This window comes from Carlito syrichta, unplaced genomic scaffold, assembly GCF_000164805.1.
Source record: "Carlito syrichta isolate Samal-C Ts95f unplaced genomic scaffold, Tarsius_syrichta-2.0.1 Scaffold301884, whole genome shotgun sequence".
NCBI lineage: Eukaryota > Metazoa > Chordata > Mammalia > Primates > Tarsiidae > Carlito > Carlito syrichta.
Window position 1 is genome coordinate 4,406 of NW_007245980.1, and position 19,024 is coordinate 23,429.

Sequence of the window (19,024 nt, forward strand, 5' to 3'; positions counted from 1 at the left end):
CAGGCGGGTCTCAAACCTGCAGGCTCAGGCAATCCACTCACCTCAGCCTCCCAAAGGCGCGGGATTACAGGCTGAGCCACCGAGCCCGGCTGACTAATATTCTTATACAAGATTTTTTCTGTACTAGTCTGAGTATTTCCTTAGGATAAATTTCTAGAAGTGAAGTTTGGAAAAATGAGTGTGAATGTTAAGTTATTGTTGAACTGTCCTGCAAAAATATACCAAATGAACAAAAGAACCATCATTTAACCACTGTGTATGTGTATGATGGAATGAATCTAAACTTTTAGGTAATTTGAAGCAATTTTTCCTTTGCAATTTCTTTGTTTTTAAGCTTAGAAAGTCATTCCCGGTGGCTCACGCCTATAATTCCAGTACTTTGGGAGGCCGAGGTGAGAGGATTGCCTGAGCCCACGGGTTTGAGATCAGCTTGGGCAACTTGGCGAAACTTCATCTCTACAATAAATCAAAAAATTAGCTAGGCGTGGTGGCACACACCTGTGATTCCAGTTACTTGGAAAGCTGAGGTGGAAGGATCGCCTGAGCCCAGCAGGTCGAGGCTGTAGTGGCCGTGAGCATGCCACTGCCCTCCAGCCTGGGCAACAGAGTGAGCGACTTTAAAAAAAAAAAAAGAAAGTCATTCTCATCTAGTGATCAGCTATATGTTTATCTATGTTTTCTTCTAATACTTTATAGTTTTAAGGATCTTTGATTCACCTAGAATTTAATAGTAAACAGTGAGGTAAAGTGTCATTTAAATCTCCCCACTCCAATTACTTAGCCGATTACCGAAGCTTTACTTGTTGAAGAAATTAAAACTGATTTGTGACGATTCCTTGATCATGTATTAGTTTTTCATTTATAGTAAAGAGTTATCAATTCTATTCCATCTATCGGGACTCCGTTCTGGGACAGAATGACTGGGTTTTAACTACTGGTGTTTTACAATAGATTTTAATATCTAGAGGAACAAGACTTCCAATGTTGCTCCTTTTTCAAAAGTGCTTAGATAGCTTTTCTTTCTTTCTTTCTTTCTTTCTTTTTTTGAGGTGTCCTCTGGCATAAAAGTCCAATTGAAGTTTGTATTAAAATTGAATTAAATCTATGCATTAATTTGAGGTAGACTGGCAATTTTATACTTTTTGGCCTCTTCACGGAGGAGCTTGGTATAAGTCTCTCAAGTTTTTAATTAGTTTCTATACTCTTCTTGGTGAAAGTATTAGGTGCTTTATACTTGTATTTCTTGTTGTTGTGAAATTGATCTTTCCCCTATTACATTTACTAATTAGTTATGGCTAGTACATAAGAAAAGCAATTTATTTTAGAATATTTACTTGGAATCCAGGTACCCTACTAAACTCTTATGCATTCTAACAGTTTTCAAATTGTCTTTTGGTTTATTAAAAATAGTATCAGCTCTGGTTTTTCACCAGGGATTATACTTTTAATTCTACTGGCTGGCTTCTTGCATCATTTGGAATGCAAAAATCAAACCCACATGAATTAAAAATTCATCTCTAAAATTTTCAAAAAAAAAAAATAACAGGAAAAAAATCTTCATGACCTAAGGTAAGGAAAGACTTCTTTCCCCCCACCTTTTTTTTTTTGAGTTGGAATCTCAATCTGTCACCCAGGCTGGAGACCAGTGGCATGCTCATGGCCATCGCAGCCTCAACCTGTGGGCTTAGGCGATCCTTCTGCCTCAGCCTTCCAAGTAGCTGGAACTACAGGCATGTGCCACCATGCCCAGCTAATTTTTTTAAATTTATCATAGAGATGAGGTTGGTCTCAAACCTATGGACTGGTCTCAAACCTATGGACTCAGGCAATCCTCTCATCTCGACCTCCCAAAGTGCTGGGATTATAAGCGTGAGCCACCACACCTGGTCCCTTTTTTTTTCTGAGACATTGTCTTGCTCTGTTGCCCAAGATGGAGTGTGATGGTGTGATCACAGCTCATTGCAACCTCGAACTCCTAGGATCAAGCAATCCTCCTACCTCGGCCTCCTGAGTAGCTCACACTACAGGCACATGCCATCATGCTAGACTAATTTTTATATTTTTTTACCTTTGTAGGGATGAGGTTTTGCTATCTTAACAAGGCTGGTCTTGAACTCCTGGCATCAAGTGATCCTCCTACCTCTGACTCCCAAAGTGTTGGGATCACAGGCATGCTGGGATTACTTAGCTGCCTGGCTGAAGAGTTCTTAATCAGTCACAAAAAGCACAAACCATATAGGAAAACACTGATAAACGTGAAATATAATTAAAAATTATACGTTTAGGCCGGATGCGGTGGATCAAGCCTGTAATCCCAGCACTTTGGGAGGCTGAGGCGAGAGGATTGCCTGAACCTAGAGGTTCGAGACCAGCCTGAGCAACATGGTAAGACCTCATCTCTATAAAAACGTAAATTAAAAAAAAAAAAAAACCAAACCTCTTTTCCATTGAAACTTAGACAAGGTGAATGATAAAAACATAACTGATAAAAGATTAATATCCAGGATTTATAAAGTTTTTCTAAATCAATAAGAAAAAGACAATCCAAAAGAAAAGCAGGCAAAGGACACAAAGACAATTTCCACAGAAAAGAGTTAAGATGGCCAGTGAACACATGAAAGTGCACACATTTTACTGGTAGTCAGGGAAATGCAAAGTAGAGAAGGCGTGAGATACGATTTCATTTCTCTGCATTGGAAAAGTAAAAAATCTGATAATACCACGTGCTGATGAGCACGCAGAACAGCAGACATTCTTACATGCTGCTGGTGGGGTTAGAAAGGTGAATATGCACCTTGGAGAGCAACTCGACAATACCTACTGAAGCTGAAGATAAGCCTATTCAATAACCATGCAAAAGCATGCCTGGGCAAACCCACCCCCAAAAATACACGATTCATACACAGCATGCAGAAGGACGTACATACAACATACATACATAAATAAATTCACATAATAGCAAAATCTGTAAATAAAATCTAATGTTCATCAGCAGGGTAGCGGATAAACTGTGGTTTGGTTATCCAGTGAGATACTATTCAGCAGTTAGAGTGAACTCTGTATGGAGACATCTCAAAAATAGTTGGGCATGGTGGTTCACGCCTATAATCCTATAATCCCAGCTCCTTGGGAAGCTGAGGTGGGAGGATTGCTTAAGTCTAAGAGTTTGAGACCAGCCTGGGCAAAAAAGCAAGACCTTGTCTCTACAAAAAAATTAAACAACTAGCAGAGCGTGGTGGAGCATACCTGTAGTTCCACCTGCTTGGGAGGCTGAGGCAAGAGGCTCGCCTGAGCCCAGGAGGCTGAGGTTGCAGTGAGATGTCATCGTGCCACTGCACTCTACCCTGGGTAACAGTGTAAGACTCAGACTCAAAAATAAATAAATGAGATAATGCTGAGCAAAAAAGTAAGATGCAGGCTAGTTACACTATGCCAATATTTATTTAAATTTTTAAAAATATACCAAAAAGTCAGATGAGGTGGCTCATACCTGTAATATCAGCACTTTGGGAGGTAGAGGCGAGAGGACCGCCTGAGCTCACAGGTTCAAGACCAGCCTGGACAACATGGAGAGACCTCATCTCTATAATACATCAGAAAAAAGAAAAAGGCCAGGCTTGGTGGCTCAGCCTGTAATCCCAGCACTTTGGGAGGCCGAGGTGAATGGATTGCCTAAGCCCGCGGGTTCAAGACCAGCCTGAGTAAATTGGCGAGACCTCGTCTCTACAATAAATAAAAAATGAGCTGGGCATAGCAGTGCTCGCCTGTAGTTATGGCTACTTGGAAGACTAAGGTGGAAGGATTTCCGGAGCCCAGCAAGTTGACACTGGGGTGACCATGGGTGTGCCACTACACTCCAGCCTGGGTGGATAGAGTGAGACTCCAACTCGAAAGGAAAAAATAATTAGCTGTGCATGTTGGCACACGCCTGTGGTTCCAGTTACTTGGAAGGCTGAGGTGGAAGGGTTACCTGAGCCCAGCAGTTTGAGGCTGCGGTGGCTGTGATCATGCCATAGCACTCCAGCCTGGGTGACAGAATGAGACTCTGACTCAAAAAAAAAATTATCAAAAAGAGACTATATATTGTCAAAAAATAGGCACATTTAACGCAAAGTATGACAATATGGAGGGGAAGGTATATACACTAACTTCAGGATAGTGATGTTACTTCTGGGGAGGACAGAAGGGGAATGGAATTAGAATACTGAGGGAGCCTAAGAATTTTACTACTTAAGAAATAAACCTTGAAGTAAATAGAGTGAAGCTTTTTATTTATTCATTCTGGGTGAGGGGTGCATAGATGTTAGCTGCATATTTCTCTGCATTCTTTTTTTTTTTTTTTTTTGACTTGGGGTCTCAGTCTTACCCAGGCTGGAGTGCATTGGCACAATCATGGCTCATCGCAGCTTCAAACTCCTGGGCTCAGGTGATCCTTCTGCCTCAGTGTCCCAAGAAGCTGGGCCTACAGGCATGTGCCACCACGCCTGGCTAATTTGTTTTTTTTTTTTTTTGGAGAGACGAGGTCTTGCTATGTTGCCCAGGCTGGTCCTTCTTGGAAGTCCTTCTAGGACTCACTTTCAGGAGAGCCATAAAAGGCTGTCCTGAAGTTTGCACATTGCCACATAATAAAGGCATTCTGACAGTGATGAGAAGGAACAAAAGGAAGCAAAAGAGGATATTCGTACAGATGCTTGTCTCCACACAAGAGAACAATTTTGCTCCCTCCTCTCTTGCCAACTATATAATTATTTATGCGAAATAATGGAAGAGCCACTGGGAGATATTCCTAAAGCAAGAGTCTCAGGATATCTATTTCAAGCATGGAGGAAGTTAAAATGACACAGCAGGGGAAAGATTCTGACCCCACTGTGGTTCTACAAGCGAGGAGAACTCTCCTTCCAAAAGTCTTCAGCAGTGATTCTGGAAGCCATCACCTTACGTTGTTTAGATCTCACCTACGCCTTCTCAGAAGAGCTTGGTACATACCAATAAAAGCACTCCGTTGTTGAACTTCTGAGGGAGCTCACCTTTCTCTCCAGCTCTTTGGTAATTGCATCCAGAACCACCTTATGGTGTGCAAACACTAGAAACTTCTCTTTTCCACTCTCCAGTAGATCTAAGATGTATTCACTGTATTTGACAATGATAACAAAGTAGATTAAACATAAACTCATCCAGTTGAGGTTCCTTATTGAAAAGGGGCCACATCTATAGCAGATACCTTCTGGGCACCTGTCCCCTTACCCCCCAGTCCACTCATTCCCTTCTCTGAGAGCTCACCTCTTCCCCCTCTCCTTATATCAGCTCATGTGAACAGAAGATGCAAAATCTATGGGTGCTGGGGGAGGTTGCCTTCTGCTATGGGCAGAAAAAGTTCTATACTTTTTAGTCGTGGCACATACAGAAATAAATAAAAATATCCTTAGGTTTCGTGTGTCTCTGGTATGTTATTGAAACATTATTATTATCGGGGACTATAAAAGATAATTAAGAGTTTTCACTTTAGCTACTGCTATCATTATAATGTGTTTTCAATACAAATTGAAGTATTGTCTGTAGAGTATGCAATAAGTAAGGGGGTTAAGGGATTCTCAACCGTACATAAGTTTCTAGAAGCTTAGTATTGAGACATAAGTAGTGATACTGAAGAGACCTTCAGGGAAGGCTCTCTAGTTCCCGTCCACTCTGACCTCAAATGGCAGGGCCAACAGTTAAGTCAGTGGTAAGTTCTTTTCCAAGACAGAGGGACATAGAAGGAAGGATCTCAAGTGTTTGATCTCCCTTGAATTGACTTCTCTTCTCCATTCACTGTTTTTTAACAACCCCCTTACCTTTAGCCCCAGCCTTACAGCAAGACAGTCACTCCCAGAAAGCTGTGGAGAGGGAGCCACCCAGTCAGCAGACCCTCCCTGGGCCCCCTCGCCCTATTAGCTCCCTACAGAGGGTTCACAGTCCCAAAGAAGAGGTAAGCCAAGTCCAGGCAAGTACTGTCCACGGGCAAGGGGAAGGTGAGCTCCCTCGCCCTGCCTGAGACCATTCCCACACATGGGTGTGTCTGGGCAGGGAACAGACATTGCCTTCCTTAAAGTCTCAGGTGGTGAAAAGGTAAATGTCCTCTAAATACCTAAGAATTATTTTTGAACAACACTATGGCCAACCAGGGTACCAGATTTGAGTTTAGTCTGTGAACTGTTGGCGCTAATAGCATCTACTTTAATTATTTTGAGAGACATAAAATGGCCATGATATAAGCAAAAAAGTTTACTGCTATAGCATCAAAAAGTCACAAGGCCACAAAATAAACTTGGTGAGCTCATCAAAACTACAGGCCCCAATTTTCCTAATGTCTCTTTCCCTGCTACATCTCAGACACAGCTCTGCTCTTCTATACCCTTCTGCAAGTCCCCACGTTACTGAGAATAGCTGCCTACCAAAATAACCTTGGCTTTAATATTAAAAGATGCCCATTAGAATAAAAAAAACCAAACAAACAATAGCAAAAAGGGAAGAAAAGCAACTAGCAGAGGAAATTGGGGTTTTTAAGATGTACAATCTAATTTCCACTTACTAGCTATGTGACTCTGAGGTCCAGAGATTTATAGAAGATTTACTCAGAGTATGCAATTTTAAAATGGAGCTAATATGGCTTTTATGATCTCACAAAGATGCTGTAAATGTGAAAATGAGTTAAGAGATGTAAAAACTGTTTGGAAACTACAGAGCACTGTATCATTTATTTAGAATTTTAAAAGAACATGTGTAAGGTATGAGCAAAGCTGGTGATGAGGTGGTGGAATGATAAAACCTTGACTTTAAATTTCTAAGAGAAAACAGGTAACACTGTACTAAACTTCGAAGAGAGAGGCACCCGACGGACCTCAGGTTTTACAGGTCACAAACTGGAGACAGGGGACAGTATGCAAACCCCTTGCCATCTGTGACTCAGCCTCCCATGAGAAACAGGTCTGTGAGGGCAATTTGAATTTGTTTCTGAAAAAGGAGTCTCAGTCATAAAAAACACACCTGGAGTCATTAATTCCATAACAGGCTCATAAAGGAGGTGAAGGAGAGCGGCCAGCGGCCAGCAATGGGCAGCCTTTGTATGCAGCACTGTAGTCTCCCTGAGGCAGGGAGCTCTCTTTCCTCCCAGGGAGGCTGTGGTGAGAGGTCGGTGGGCCAAGTGGGGGGCAGAAGGCAGGGGGTGTTTCTTAATTTATCCCCAGATCTCAGGCCCCACAGCCAGTCTGTCACCACCCAGCCCACACAGAATTCATTCTCATTGTAATTTCATCACTTGGACCGTTACCCTGACAGTCTAACATGAATGTCAAGCAATACAAATTAGGCAAGCTGCAAGTCATTAGAATCACCTCAAGTTTCTACCAGTGATATTTGAATAGGAGTGAATTTCCTTTCTTTAAGAAAGGCAGACAGTTAAGATTTTTTAAAAGTTAGTGAATTACTCTAAGAATAGACATTATTATTTTAGCTTAGTTTGTAAGATGGAAAGAAAACTAAGTGTGACAATGGTCATTTGGTAACACCTTTTGAACAAGCTTTGATATTCATCTTTTCCTTTAGGTAAATAACGGATGAAATTTCATGTCTTTGGGAAAGACCAGAGCATCCCCATAAGGCAGCTTCTCCCTCTAATTTTTTTTTCCTAAAGGCTCAAATGACCACAGTCCTAGCAAGAGGACGACTCTTCCTTTTAGCATTGGGGACAACCCTACACAGCTTTTTTTTTTTTTTTTTAGAGTTGGAGTCTCACTCTGTCGCCCAGACTGGAGTACAGTGGCCGCTCCCGGCCACCGCAGCCTCGACCCGCTGGGCTCTGGCGATCCTTCCGCCTCAGCCTTCCAAGTAGCCGGAATTACAGGCATGCGCTACCATGCCCGGCTGATTTTTTGATTTATTGTAGAGATGAGGTCTCGCTGCCCAGGCGGGTCTCGAACCCGCGGGCTCAGGCAATCCACTCACCTCAGCCTCCCAAAGGCGCGGGATTACAGGCTGAGCCACCGAGCCCGGCTCCTACACAGCTTTTAAGGAGCAGCAGCTCCGGCCCACTTGGGTTCAATTAGGATCTCTGGGGCATCCCAGGCACATCCTGGTAGTGACTCCAGCTACAGGCCGACTTATGCCTTGTGAGTCATAGGCCATGGAGCTATAAACTTAATTTCAAAGCAGCTAGAATTCTAATCTCCATCATTTCCTAGAGAGCAGTAAAACCATTCTGGAATATAAGATAATACATATAATTTTTTTTAAGATGTGGGGAGAGAGAGAGAGAACAAGGTCGATGGTTGGTGACCACTCACATAACAGACGGGATTTTGGCTTCGGCCGTTCTGTTGAAGAAGAGAATGAGGGCTTCTTTCTGCTGTTGTTTCTGTTGAAAGAGAAGTTGAAGATTTAAGGTCCCTCACCCTGAGAACTCTGGGATAAGCTGAGCTAATTATTGCTACTATGAACTTTACGAATCTTAACCATCAATCAACAGGGTCAGGAGACCCCCGCACTGACAGAGACAGACTTTCGCTCTGGCCAAGTCATAGGAATTGCAAGGGCTCTGATTTTGTCCTCAGAGACAGTATTATAGCTACTCTGACCTCCCAGAGTTATTGTAAGAATTTAATAAGGCAGGGAAATAAAGCTCTTTAGAAAAAGATTTCAGGTAAGGTTTCACCATACACACCAAACTCATGTGACCCACTGAAATGCGACCCTATTTACTATAAGCCTGGTGACAACGTACACATGACAATTCCCTAACTTGCTTTCTGCCTCCCTTTTTCTTCTGCCAAGTTGTAAGTATACCTGACCGACCAAGCTCACCTCTGTCTAAGACATACTGAAACAACTCCAAACAACCCTGACTAGCTTATTCTAATATCATTTCAAAAGTATTATTCATGTTTTTGGTCTGTCTCCCACATAAGATAATACACTTCCCAGAAGAAATCATATACTCTTCATGGTTTGCATCTAAATTACTCCTAATAAAGAAATCTGGCCAGGCACAGTGGCTCACACCTATAATCCCAGCACTTTGGGAGGTGGAGGCAAGAGGATTGCCTGAGCTCAGGGGTTTGAGACCACTGTGGGCAACTTAGCAAAATCTCATCTCTAAAAATAAAATAGAATAAAAATAAAAATAATAAAATAAAATAAAACAGTAGCCAAGCATGGTGGTACATGCTCGTGGTTCCAGCTACTTGGAAGGGGAGGCAAAAGGATCACCTGAGCCCAGCAGGTTAAGGTTGTAGTAGTCGTGAGTGTGCCACTGCGCTCCAGCCTGGGTGATAGAGTGAGACTCCAACTCAAAAAAAAAAAAAAGTGCTAACACAGAAGATGCTCCGAAAGTTTCATAATAATTAACACTGACTGGTGCTCTGACCCCGGAGATGAAATTCCTACCATCGTTGGCTGAACATACTATGGACTGAACGTTTGTGTCCCCCAAATTCATATGTTAAAACATAACCTCCAGTGCAGCAGTGTTGGGAAGTGGGGGACCTGGGAGATGCTCAGGCCACGAGGACACAGCCCTTATGAGTAGGTTACTGACCTTATAAATGAGGCCTGAGAGAGCGTGTCTGTTCCTTCTGCCATGTGAGGCCGCAGCAAGAAGACGCCACCTTTGAAGCAGAGATCGGGCCCTCACTAGGCACTGAATGTGCTACTGCCTTCATCTTGTCCTTCCCAGCCTCCAGAACTGTGAGCAATAACTTTCTGCTATTCATAAATTACCCATTTCACAAGGTAGTGTGTTACGGCAGCACAAGTGGACTATGATAGTCGGCCATCTCCTTCTGTTAGTCAGCATGCATTTACAGTTGCATCTACCTTCTTGTGCCTGGACTCTGTGAGAAAAGTGACTGGCAGGGCAGCTTCCTCACAGAGCAAATACATGATGAAATGGCAGTAACATCTGTGGTCCCCAAACCATCATTCCTGGGCTCTCAATAACTCAGGAAAGCAGCGATAGCTAGACTGTACCTAAAATAACTGACACAGTGGACGGTGGAAAAAGCTGCCTGGTCAAACAGCTCCTGGCTTTGAACATGTCTTTCCTTTAAGACTTTACTGGAAAGAGGAAAGATAGCCAGGAACCACAGGAACCTGTGAGGGCACTGACCAGACAACAGATCCTTTTTCGTATCCTAGACATGTTATGGTAGTGACAGCCACCGACCCTACTGTTTTGTGGCAGATTCTGGACACACACAATTTTTGGTTCACAGCCAATAAGCTCAGACTTGATGAAGTCCATTCACGGACCTGTAAGCGTCCCTAGCAGCAGGTTAGGCCCTCTCACCAAAGGTGGTCCCTAGTTGCCAAAGGGTCAGAGCTTACACACGGCGACCTCATCCACAGTATGTACACCTTAGTCAGTCTGCACCTGAGTCATCCTCTCTACCATTTTACTCCTGAGTCCTTGAGAGACTGTCCACCCCTCCCACACACACTCATTCACACCCCAAGAAAGGACAGGGCAAAACAAATGGATGGAGAAATGGTGAGATACATTTGCAGAAAACCTGCCCTGACATTGAGCACCTAGAGTCAATGAGAGTATGAATGAAGAAACAAACAAGCACTTTTTTTTTTTTGAACAGGAGTCTCACTCTGGGCTCAGGCGATCCTTCTACCTCAGCTTTCCAAGTAGCTGGAACTACAGGTGTGTGCCACCATGCCCAGCTAATTTTATTTATTATAGAGATGAGGTCTTGCCAAGTTGCCCAGGCTGGTCTCGAACCTGTGGGTTCTCACCTCGGCCTCCCAAAGTGCTGGGACTACAGGCATGAGCCACCATGCCCGGCCTAACAAGCACCTTTATTCTATGTGGTTGGTGGGAAGGTACAAGGGCTAACCCTGCTGAGGTCATGTGGCAAAATGTACCAAACGTCTCTAAAACACACCCAAACCCTATGATCCAGCAACTTAATCCTAAAATTTATTCTCATAATAAATCAGATGTGCCCAAATTCATATGAAAGCTATTTTTTCAGTGCAACATTACTCAGAATAGAGATCAATGAAAAATAACTTAAAAAGGTCCAACTAAAAATGATTGGCAAAATTATAGCCATGTGAGAAAATGCTATGCAGTCTTTAAATACTAAGAAAACATTTAACAACATGGACAAGTTTTAGGCCAGGTGCAGTCGCTTACACCTGCAACTCCAGTACGAGGCAGGAGGATCACTTGAGCCCAAGAGTCTGAGGCTGCAGTAAGCTATGACCATGCCACTGCAGCTCTCTGGCCTGAGTGACAAAATGAGACCTTGTCTCTAAAAAATAAAAGTCTTCATGAGACATGAGTTCTGTAACCTGTTTTTCTCTCCACTTGATGAATGCCGTATGATCCCAATTCTGGTTTTAAAATATATATATTGCTTATTACATACATAATCTATATTTTATACAAATATATTTATATATATATAAAACTTTTTTTGAGTTGGAGTCTAACTCTGTTGCCCAGTCTAGAGTGTAGTGGCGCACTCACAGCCACCCCAGCATCAACCTGCTGGGCTCTTGGACTCTGGCGATCCTTCCGCCTCAGCCTTCCAAGTAGCTGGAACTACAGGCATGTGCTACCATGCCCGACAAATTTTTGATTTATTGTAGAGATGAGGTCGTGCCAAGTTGCCTGGGCTGGTCTTGAACTCATGGGTTCAGGCAATCCACTCGCCTTGGCCTCCCAGAGTGCTGGGATTACAGGCCGAGCCACCAAGCATGGCCAGATATATCTTTTTAAAACAAAACATATATAATTATAGAAAAATACCCAAATGATATATGTCTAACCTATGTGATATAAGAGATAGTTATTTGCTATAGTATAGTAATAAAAATAACAACTAGCACTCATACACCTCTTATTATGGGCCAGAAAGTGTTTTGAGAACTAGATATGCACGGACTCATTTAATAATCAGCACTGCTATGAGGAAGGTACTATCATACCCACTACACAAATGAGGAAAGTGGGGCAAAAGTCTAGTGATTTTTCAGAACAAGGACCTCTGAGAAAAAAGAAAGTCAACTGATTTTACTTGTCACTGCTACTAAATGACAAAAACAGAATTTATAGGACTTACAAATATAGGCTCTAAGGCCCAAATATCTGGGCTGATGGTGAAAATTAAGTGACCTAATAAACATAAAGCACTATGTACAGCACGTCGCAAGTGTTCAATAAATGTCACTTCTTAGAAGTACTTTTCTTTATTGTTCAGATTTTACACAGTAGACATCTATTGTATTTTTAATGAGGGAGAAATCAATAGTTTTACCTTAAAAAAAACTCCCCCAAACTGTGCAGACATAATACTCTCCGTTAATTATCTTACTTCCTTTTCTAGCTACAAGCCAGGAAATTTTAAATAACCTGCATTCTTTGTTCCTGCCTAGACCTTTATTAAATTAGATCTATTGGAGTTTTCAAATTTTTCTATGCTGGAAGTGTGAATGGATTGTCAAATGGCAAGGGTGAACTGATACTGTCACCAGGAAGTCTCCGTGGACTTGTTCCATTTTTCTGCTCTTGGTCTTGCTGATGAAAAAATGGCTTTAGACAAAAGATGATTACAGTGGTTTTCCTTAGCCTGTGAAGTGGTATCTATTATTTCAGCTGAAAAATGAGAAAAAGCTTTCATTATACATTATACTTTTTGAATTGGCTGCTTCACCTTGACTCCTGTGATCTAAAGTTTTTAAAGAAATATCTTCCTCCAGATGGAAAAGTGTGAAGGGACAAAGAAAAAACCACTTCTTGACAGGCAGGTCAGCAGTGCTTGGTTGGAGCCACAATGATGTGAAAAATTTCAGGGAAACTTGGGGCTAAAAAGTAACGATAAAAACTAGAGGCTGAGCGTGGTGGTTCAAGCCTGTAATCCCAACACTTTGGGAGGCTGAGGAGGGAGGATCACTTGAGCCCTGGAGTTTGAGACCAGCCCAGGCAACAGAGCAAGACCTCGTCTCTACAAAAAAGCGAAAAAATTAGCCAGGTGTGGTAGCACGCACCTACAGTTCCAGTTTTTGCCTCAGAAGATTGAGGCAGAAAGATGTCTCAGCCCAGGAGGTCAAGGTTGAGGTGAGCTGTGATTGTGCCACTGCACTCTAGCCTAGGTGACAGAGTGAGACATTCTGACTGACAGACACACACACACACACACACACACACACACACACACACACACACACACACTGGGGCGAGGGGGGACACTTTCTGTAGATTTACAGGGCCTCCTTATTTCACTAAACCATAAACACATGATTCCTCATTTTAACTCTTTTATCTCAGCATTTCATAGCTATTCAGGGTTTAGAAGGGATATCTAAGGCCATCTAGTCCAACCCTAGCTGATGCTAACTCCCCTTCCTGAATTCAGTTAGAACAAGACTCCTGACGAGATAGAAGTAGAAAAATTGTGATGGTCAAGGAACAAAGCATATAAACTCATTTTCTATTTGTATTTTTTCCATTATAAAGATGAATTTACATTAGAACACAAAAAGACATGAAGTTCTTAAAGACTATTACCTAAAAAAATTTAGCATCTGGTTTCAGTGTCACACTGAAAGTAATCTGTACCGACTCAATTTCTATCTTTCAGGGATAAACACTTAATTTCCCTAAGACTCCAAGGAAGCAGACAGCAATTTTCAAGTGCCGGACTGAGAGGAGCTCCAGGCTCTTTCTCAGCTGGATTCCTGAAGAATTGCACTGCAATTTAGGCTTCATTTTCATAATCTGCAAAACAGAGTTAATACTCGGGGGTGTTTACGAAGCAAAGATAATCACACAACAGGTAGGACTCTGAGTCACTGGCATCATCCTTACGTACTTTTTCATCACAAAAAGGATCTGTAGCTCTGTTTTCTAGGTAAGAAAATATTAAAATATCCCCAAGAATTTTGGGATTTTCATAGCTATCTAAAGTAAAAAAAGCACCCAAGATTCCTAATTTCCATGACTTATCCTACTCAATTTCTCAGTTTCACATCATCACCAACAAACTCAGAAATCAAACTTTCAGGCTGTATCTGAAATCACCTTTGAAAAGAGACACTAGGCCAAAGTTTGGTGGCTCACAGCTGTAATCCCAGCACTTTGGGAAGCCAACATGGGAGGACTGCTTGAGCCCAGGAGTTCGAGACCACCCTGGACAACATAGTGAGGCATCATCTCTACAAAAAATCAAAAAGTTAGCCAGGCATGTTGGTGCATGCCTATAGTCCCAGCTACTCGGGAGGCAGAGGCAGAAGGGTCACCTGAGCCCAGGAGGTTGAGGCTGCGGTGAGCCGTTGATCGTGCCACTGTACTCCAACCTGGAACAGTGTGAGACTTGAACTCAAGAGAAAAAAAAGACAAGAAATAGGCACCTAACTTAAAGAACAATACAAGTTGGCATAAGTTTAAAAAATGCTTTCAGGCAGGGCGTGGTGGGTCAAGCTTGTAATTCCAGCAATTTGGGAGGCTGAGGTGAGAGGATTGCCTGAGCCCAGGGGTCGAGACCAGTCTGGGCAACTTGGTGAGACCTCATCTCTACAATATACCAAAAAATTAGCCAGGCATGATAGCAGTAGTTCCGGCTACTTGGAAGGCTGAGGCGGAAGGATCGCCTGAGCCCAGCAGGTCAATGCTGGGGTAGCCATGAGCATGCCACTGCACTCCAGCCTGGGCGACGGAGTGAGACTGTGACTCAAAAAAAAAAAATTCTTTCAGACCTTGCTGCACCAAGTACAAAATTCCCATTGCTTTTTGTTCCCCTAAAATTATCTTAATTTTATTATTATTTTTAAGAGACAGAATTTTGCTCTGTGGCCCAGGCAGGAGTACAATGGCATGATCATAGCTCACTGCAGCCTCGAACTCATGGGCACAAGCAATCCTCCTACCTCAGCCTCCCAAGTAGCTGCGACTATAGGCACATACCACCAGGTCTGGCTTCTTTCTTTTTCTTTTTGGCCAGACTGCACAATTTACAGCTGTCTCTTAGCCAGTTACTGTGACTTTCCACCTCAATTCAAATGCCTTCAACTGCTTTTTCAGTTGTCTACACTGGTTGTTCTTTAACTGGGTCAGGAGGTAGACTAGGTTTAGGCCAGGATGTTCTGTGGGGAATCTCATGAAAAACTGATAGACTTACTTCCATCTCATACATGCAAGGAACAACTCTGCCATCAAAAAAAATAATGTTTTATAAATATTCAGATCTTTACATCTAAAAATACTGCACATCTGAGTTTTTTCCACTAATATTTTATTTGCTGTTCTGATTCTTTGGTCTTCTTGTCTGGTAGAGTATGCTGGTAGACAAAAGACAGCAGACATTACAGGTATAAGAAGAAGTTACAAGAAAAAATTTAAAATTGAGAAAAAAATTTCAACTCATTCAACATTTATTTCTAGAAATCAGAAAAAGACCACCTAGATTGATTTTAGCAATAAAGTGCCCTGGTTCTGCTCAGGGTTCCCGTGGAATATAGTTTGAGAATGCTGCTCTATATGACCACACCAATGTTGCTGAACTTCATTTGAAAACTCCATGGCAAATAGATAATGCTTGCTCATTTCCTTCAGACCATTCGGATTATTACATGTAACACAGCATAAATGAATACATTCTGACAGTTTACCACTGCATCCTCCATGCTACCCATTTCTGAAAAAGTTATCAGCTAATCTTGCCCATCATATGGTAAAGTAACATTAAAAACATCAGGCATTCTGTCTCTTGCCATTCTTATTTATTTTGTAGTGTCCCAGAAGGCTGAAATCTCATCCACATCTAACTTTCTTGATACAGGGTAATATCAAGCCCAGATAATGCTTTATGATGTCTAAAATTATCAATGACTGTTATTTTCTTTGCAATGGAAATGACAAGGCTTTGTTCCAAGAGGACAGAAACGGAGCTGGTGTAGATTACTTTATAGCACTTAGCACAGTATGACACTAAATATAGGAATGAAATAAAAGTGTTTTGAAAAGATAAAACCACCCTAGTGGAAAGAGCCTTAAAAACCGGGAGCAAGAGACTTTGTTCTTGCCTTGGCTCCAACATGGAGCAGGCAAGAAACCCTAGACAAATTACAATCTCTGTGAGCCTCAATTTTCCTTTCTATAAAAGGAGGATGCCAACTTCTTGCCAACCATAAGTGACTGTAATAGGGATTTAAAAGGTTAAGAGGGGTTGAAAACTTCATTTTGCTATATATTTGGGGTTTTTTTGTTGTTTTTTTCGAGTTAGAGTCTCTCTCTCACTCTGTCACCCAGGCTGGAGTACAGTGGCACACTCATGGCTACCACAGCCTCGACCCGCTGGGCTCCGGTGGTCCTTCCGCCTCAGCCTTCCAAGTAGCTGGAATTACAGGCACACACCACCACATCTGGCTAATTGCTTTATTTATTGTAGAGATGAGATCTCGCCAAGTTGACCAGGCTGGTCTCGAACTCATGGGCTCAGGCAATCCTCTCACCTAGGTCTCCCAAAGTGTTGGAATTATAGGCGTGAGCCACCATGCCTAGCCTCATTATTTTGACTATCACAAATGATATGTGATATGGTATGGTCAAAGGGTTAACATATGTATCAAATACATGTAAAATTGATTTTTTAACAACTATTATAAGACTGAGCCATTCTCAAAATACACTAGACATCATTTCAACTTTCTCTGGGGGATTCGGGAATATTTATCACCATCTTGCTGTTGCCTTGCCATCATCTTTATGACCATCCACCAATAGCGATATGTACAAGTATAAAACTGCAAATTAATAAAAGATTCTTGAAACAAACTAGGTAGGGTGAGCAATAAAATGGGCTCACTGTTCTTGCCCAGAGAAGAGGGAAAAGGTCACAGAAGGCCAGGGTGAGAGAACTCTGGGTCATTTCCAAAGGGCCCCTCACAGATAGGAGCACCTGTGTGCTGTCTGCTTTCAAACCCCCATCCCCAGTGCCAGACTTACAGTTTTGTCCTTGGTGGTCATTTCCTTGGCTGCGGCATCCAGGGCAGCTCTGGCCCTGGCATTGATCTGTCCTGGGGCGACCAACACCATCTTGCGCTGTTTGGCAGGCAGCTGGGAAAGGACATCAGATTTGAGGCGCCGCAGCATGACTGCTTCCTCCAGTAGGAGCTTCAGCTCTCCGAGGTTAGAGGAGCCTGAGTAATCCCATCCCCAAGGCATCTGCGGAGAATAAGGCAGCCCCCGTGAGGCTCCCCCAATGACCAAGGCCAATCGGACCATGGGCTCTAGGCAGGTTTCTCTTCTCACAATCACCCCTGGCTTAGCTCAGAGAACTTCAAGTGACTTTACAGGGATGAATAACCCCCACGAAGGCAAATGAGAAACAGAAAGGAAAAGGGAAACAAAAGAAAGTCAGGAATGAGGTGAACAAAAAACACATATCATGGCATTCTACAATTTGGCACTAAGCTTTCTTTTCCAGCAGCAAATGCAAAAAGTCAAGTGATTCGGTGTCCATTTTATTAGAAAACAAACAAAAAACCCAGCTTGTCAAACTATTCTGGAACACTAAATACAGAACTTAATCTTCCCTAGGGCTTACCCTACAGAGTCCATTGTGCAATGTAATAAATAATGGCAGTAACATTTATATTTGATGAGATTTACAGGGACTTAAAAACTGTTGTTCCTTAGTATGCATGACACCAACACAACTGAGTACCATGTAGCAAAAGCAACATAAATGTTGTTGATGGTGGCTGAGCTTGGCAGGAAAAGCCCACAACACAGGCTTTTGCCAGCCTGGCCGAATACCTGGCAGTCATTCGTAACATGGCCTCCTCATTTAATAACTCATGAGAGGCAGTGATCTCCATTCCATGTTGCACAGCTAGAGAAAATGTGGCCAATTAAAAACGCTATCCTTCACCAACAACCTTACTGGAAATAGGACTGATTTCTACAGTCCTGTAAAAACCAGGGAGCAGTATGTCTGCTACTTTGTATTTTCAGGGGCTACCTGAGGCTTAGCCATGTTCGCGGGCCAGAGAGCCTAGCACAGTCAAGGAGACAGCAGATGCCTCACAAACCTTTGCTAAACTGAGAATGGAAAGAGATGGTCAAAGGTGGAGAAATCAAATGATCAAAAACTGTTTCTTGGTTTAAAAATATACTTCGAAATCAACTAGGAGTTCTCAGCAAATGACTTCAGAAAGCTAGTGGACTGCAAATGAGCTCAGTATGAGGCGTTCTCTTTAGCGGTTTCTGTTAATGTATAAAGCAGGCAAAACAAAACAAAAGAGTAGCCAGGCTCGGTGGCTCAGGCTGTAATCCTGTGCCTTGGGAGGCGGAGGTAAGTGGATTGCCTGAGCCTGCGGATTAGAGACCCGCCTGGGCAACTTGGCTAGACCTCATCTCTACAATAAATCAAAAATTAGCCGGGCGTGGTAGCATGCGCCTATAGTTCCCGCTACTGGGAAGGCTGAGGCGGAAGGATCGCCGGAGCCCAGCGGGTCGAGGCTGCGGTGGCCGGGAGTGGCCACTGCACTCCAGTCTGGGCGACAGAGTGAGACTCCAACTCAAAAAAAAACAAAACCACAAAAGAGCAGCCCTGACCTAAGGCCTACATTAAATAAGAACCATGCTGAGAACCAGTGGATATCATAATTAATTTCAATTTTACTATGGCTTGAATGTGTCCCCCAAATTTCATGTTGGAAACCTAATCCCCAAATTCAGATGATTTTTCCTCTTTCTTTGTAGAGATGGCGGGGGTCTCACGTTGCCCAAGCTGGTCTCAATTTTCTGGCCTCAAGTGATCAACCCACTTCAACCTCCCAAAGCAGTGGGATTGAAGGCATGCACTACCATGCCAAGCCCCCAAGTTCATGTACTGATTAGCGGTGGGGCCCTTGGGAGATAATTTGGATTAGATAAGGTTATCAGGATGGGGCTCCCATGATGACACTGGTGGCTTTATAAGAAGAGGATAAGGCCAGGCTCGGTGGCTCAGCCTGTAATCCTGTGCTTTGGGAGGCC

The 19,024-nt window shown here is 42.8% G+C and overlaps 1 protein-coding gene across 1 annotated transcript in view; it reads right to left on the reverse strand.

Moving 5' to 3' along the window:
• SMARCAL1 (SWI/SNF related, matrix associated, actin dependent regulator of chromatin, subfamily a like 1) overlaps positions 1 to 19,024 on the reverse strand; it is a gene marked incomplete at its 3' end in the record, with an annotated part of 64,417 nt that overhangs the window by 4,003 nt on the left and 41,390 nt on the right. The window contains exons 11-13 of the mRNA XM_008055558.2: positions 16,988 to 17,206; positions 8,319 to 8,389; positions 5,028 to 5,130 (exon numbers count right to left, since the gene is read on the reverse strand). Coding sequence (XP_008053749.1) covers positions 5,028 to 5,130; positions 8,319 to 8,389; positions 16,988 to 17,206 — 393 coding nt within the window. The remainder of the gene's footprint in view (positions 1 to 5,027; positions 5,131 to 8,318; positions 8,390 to 16,987; positions 17,207 to 19,024) is intronic.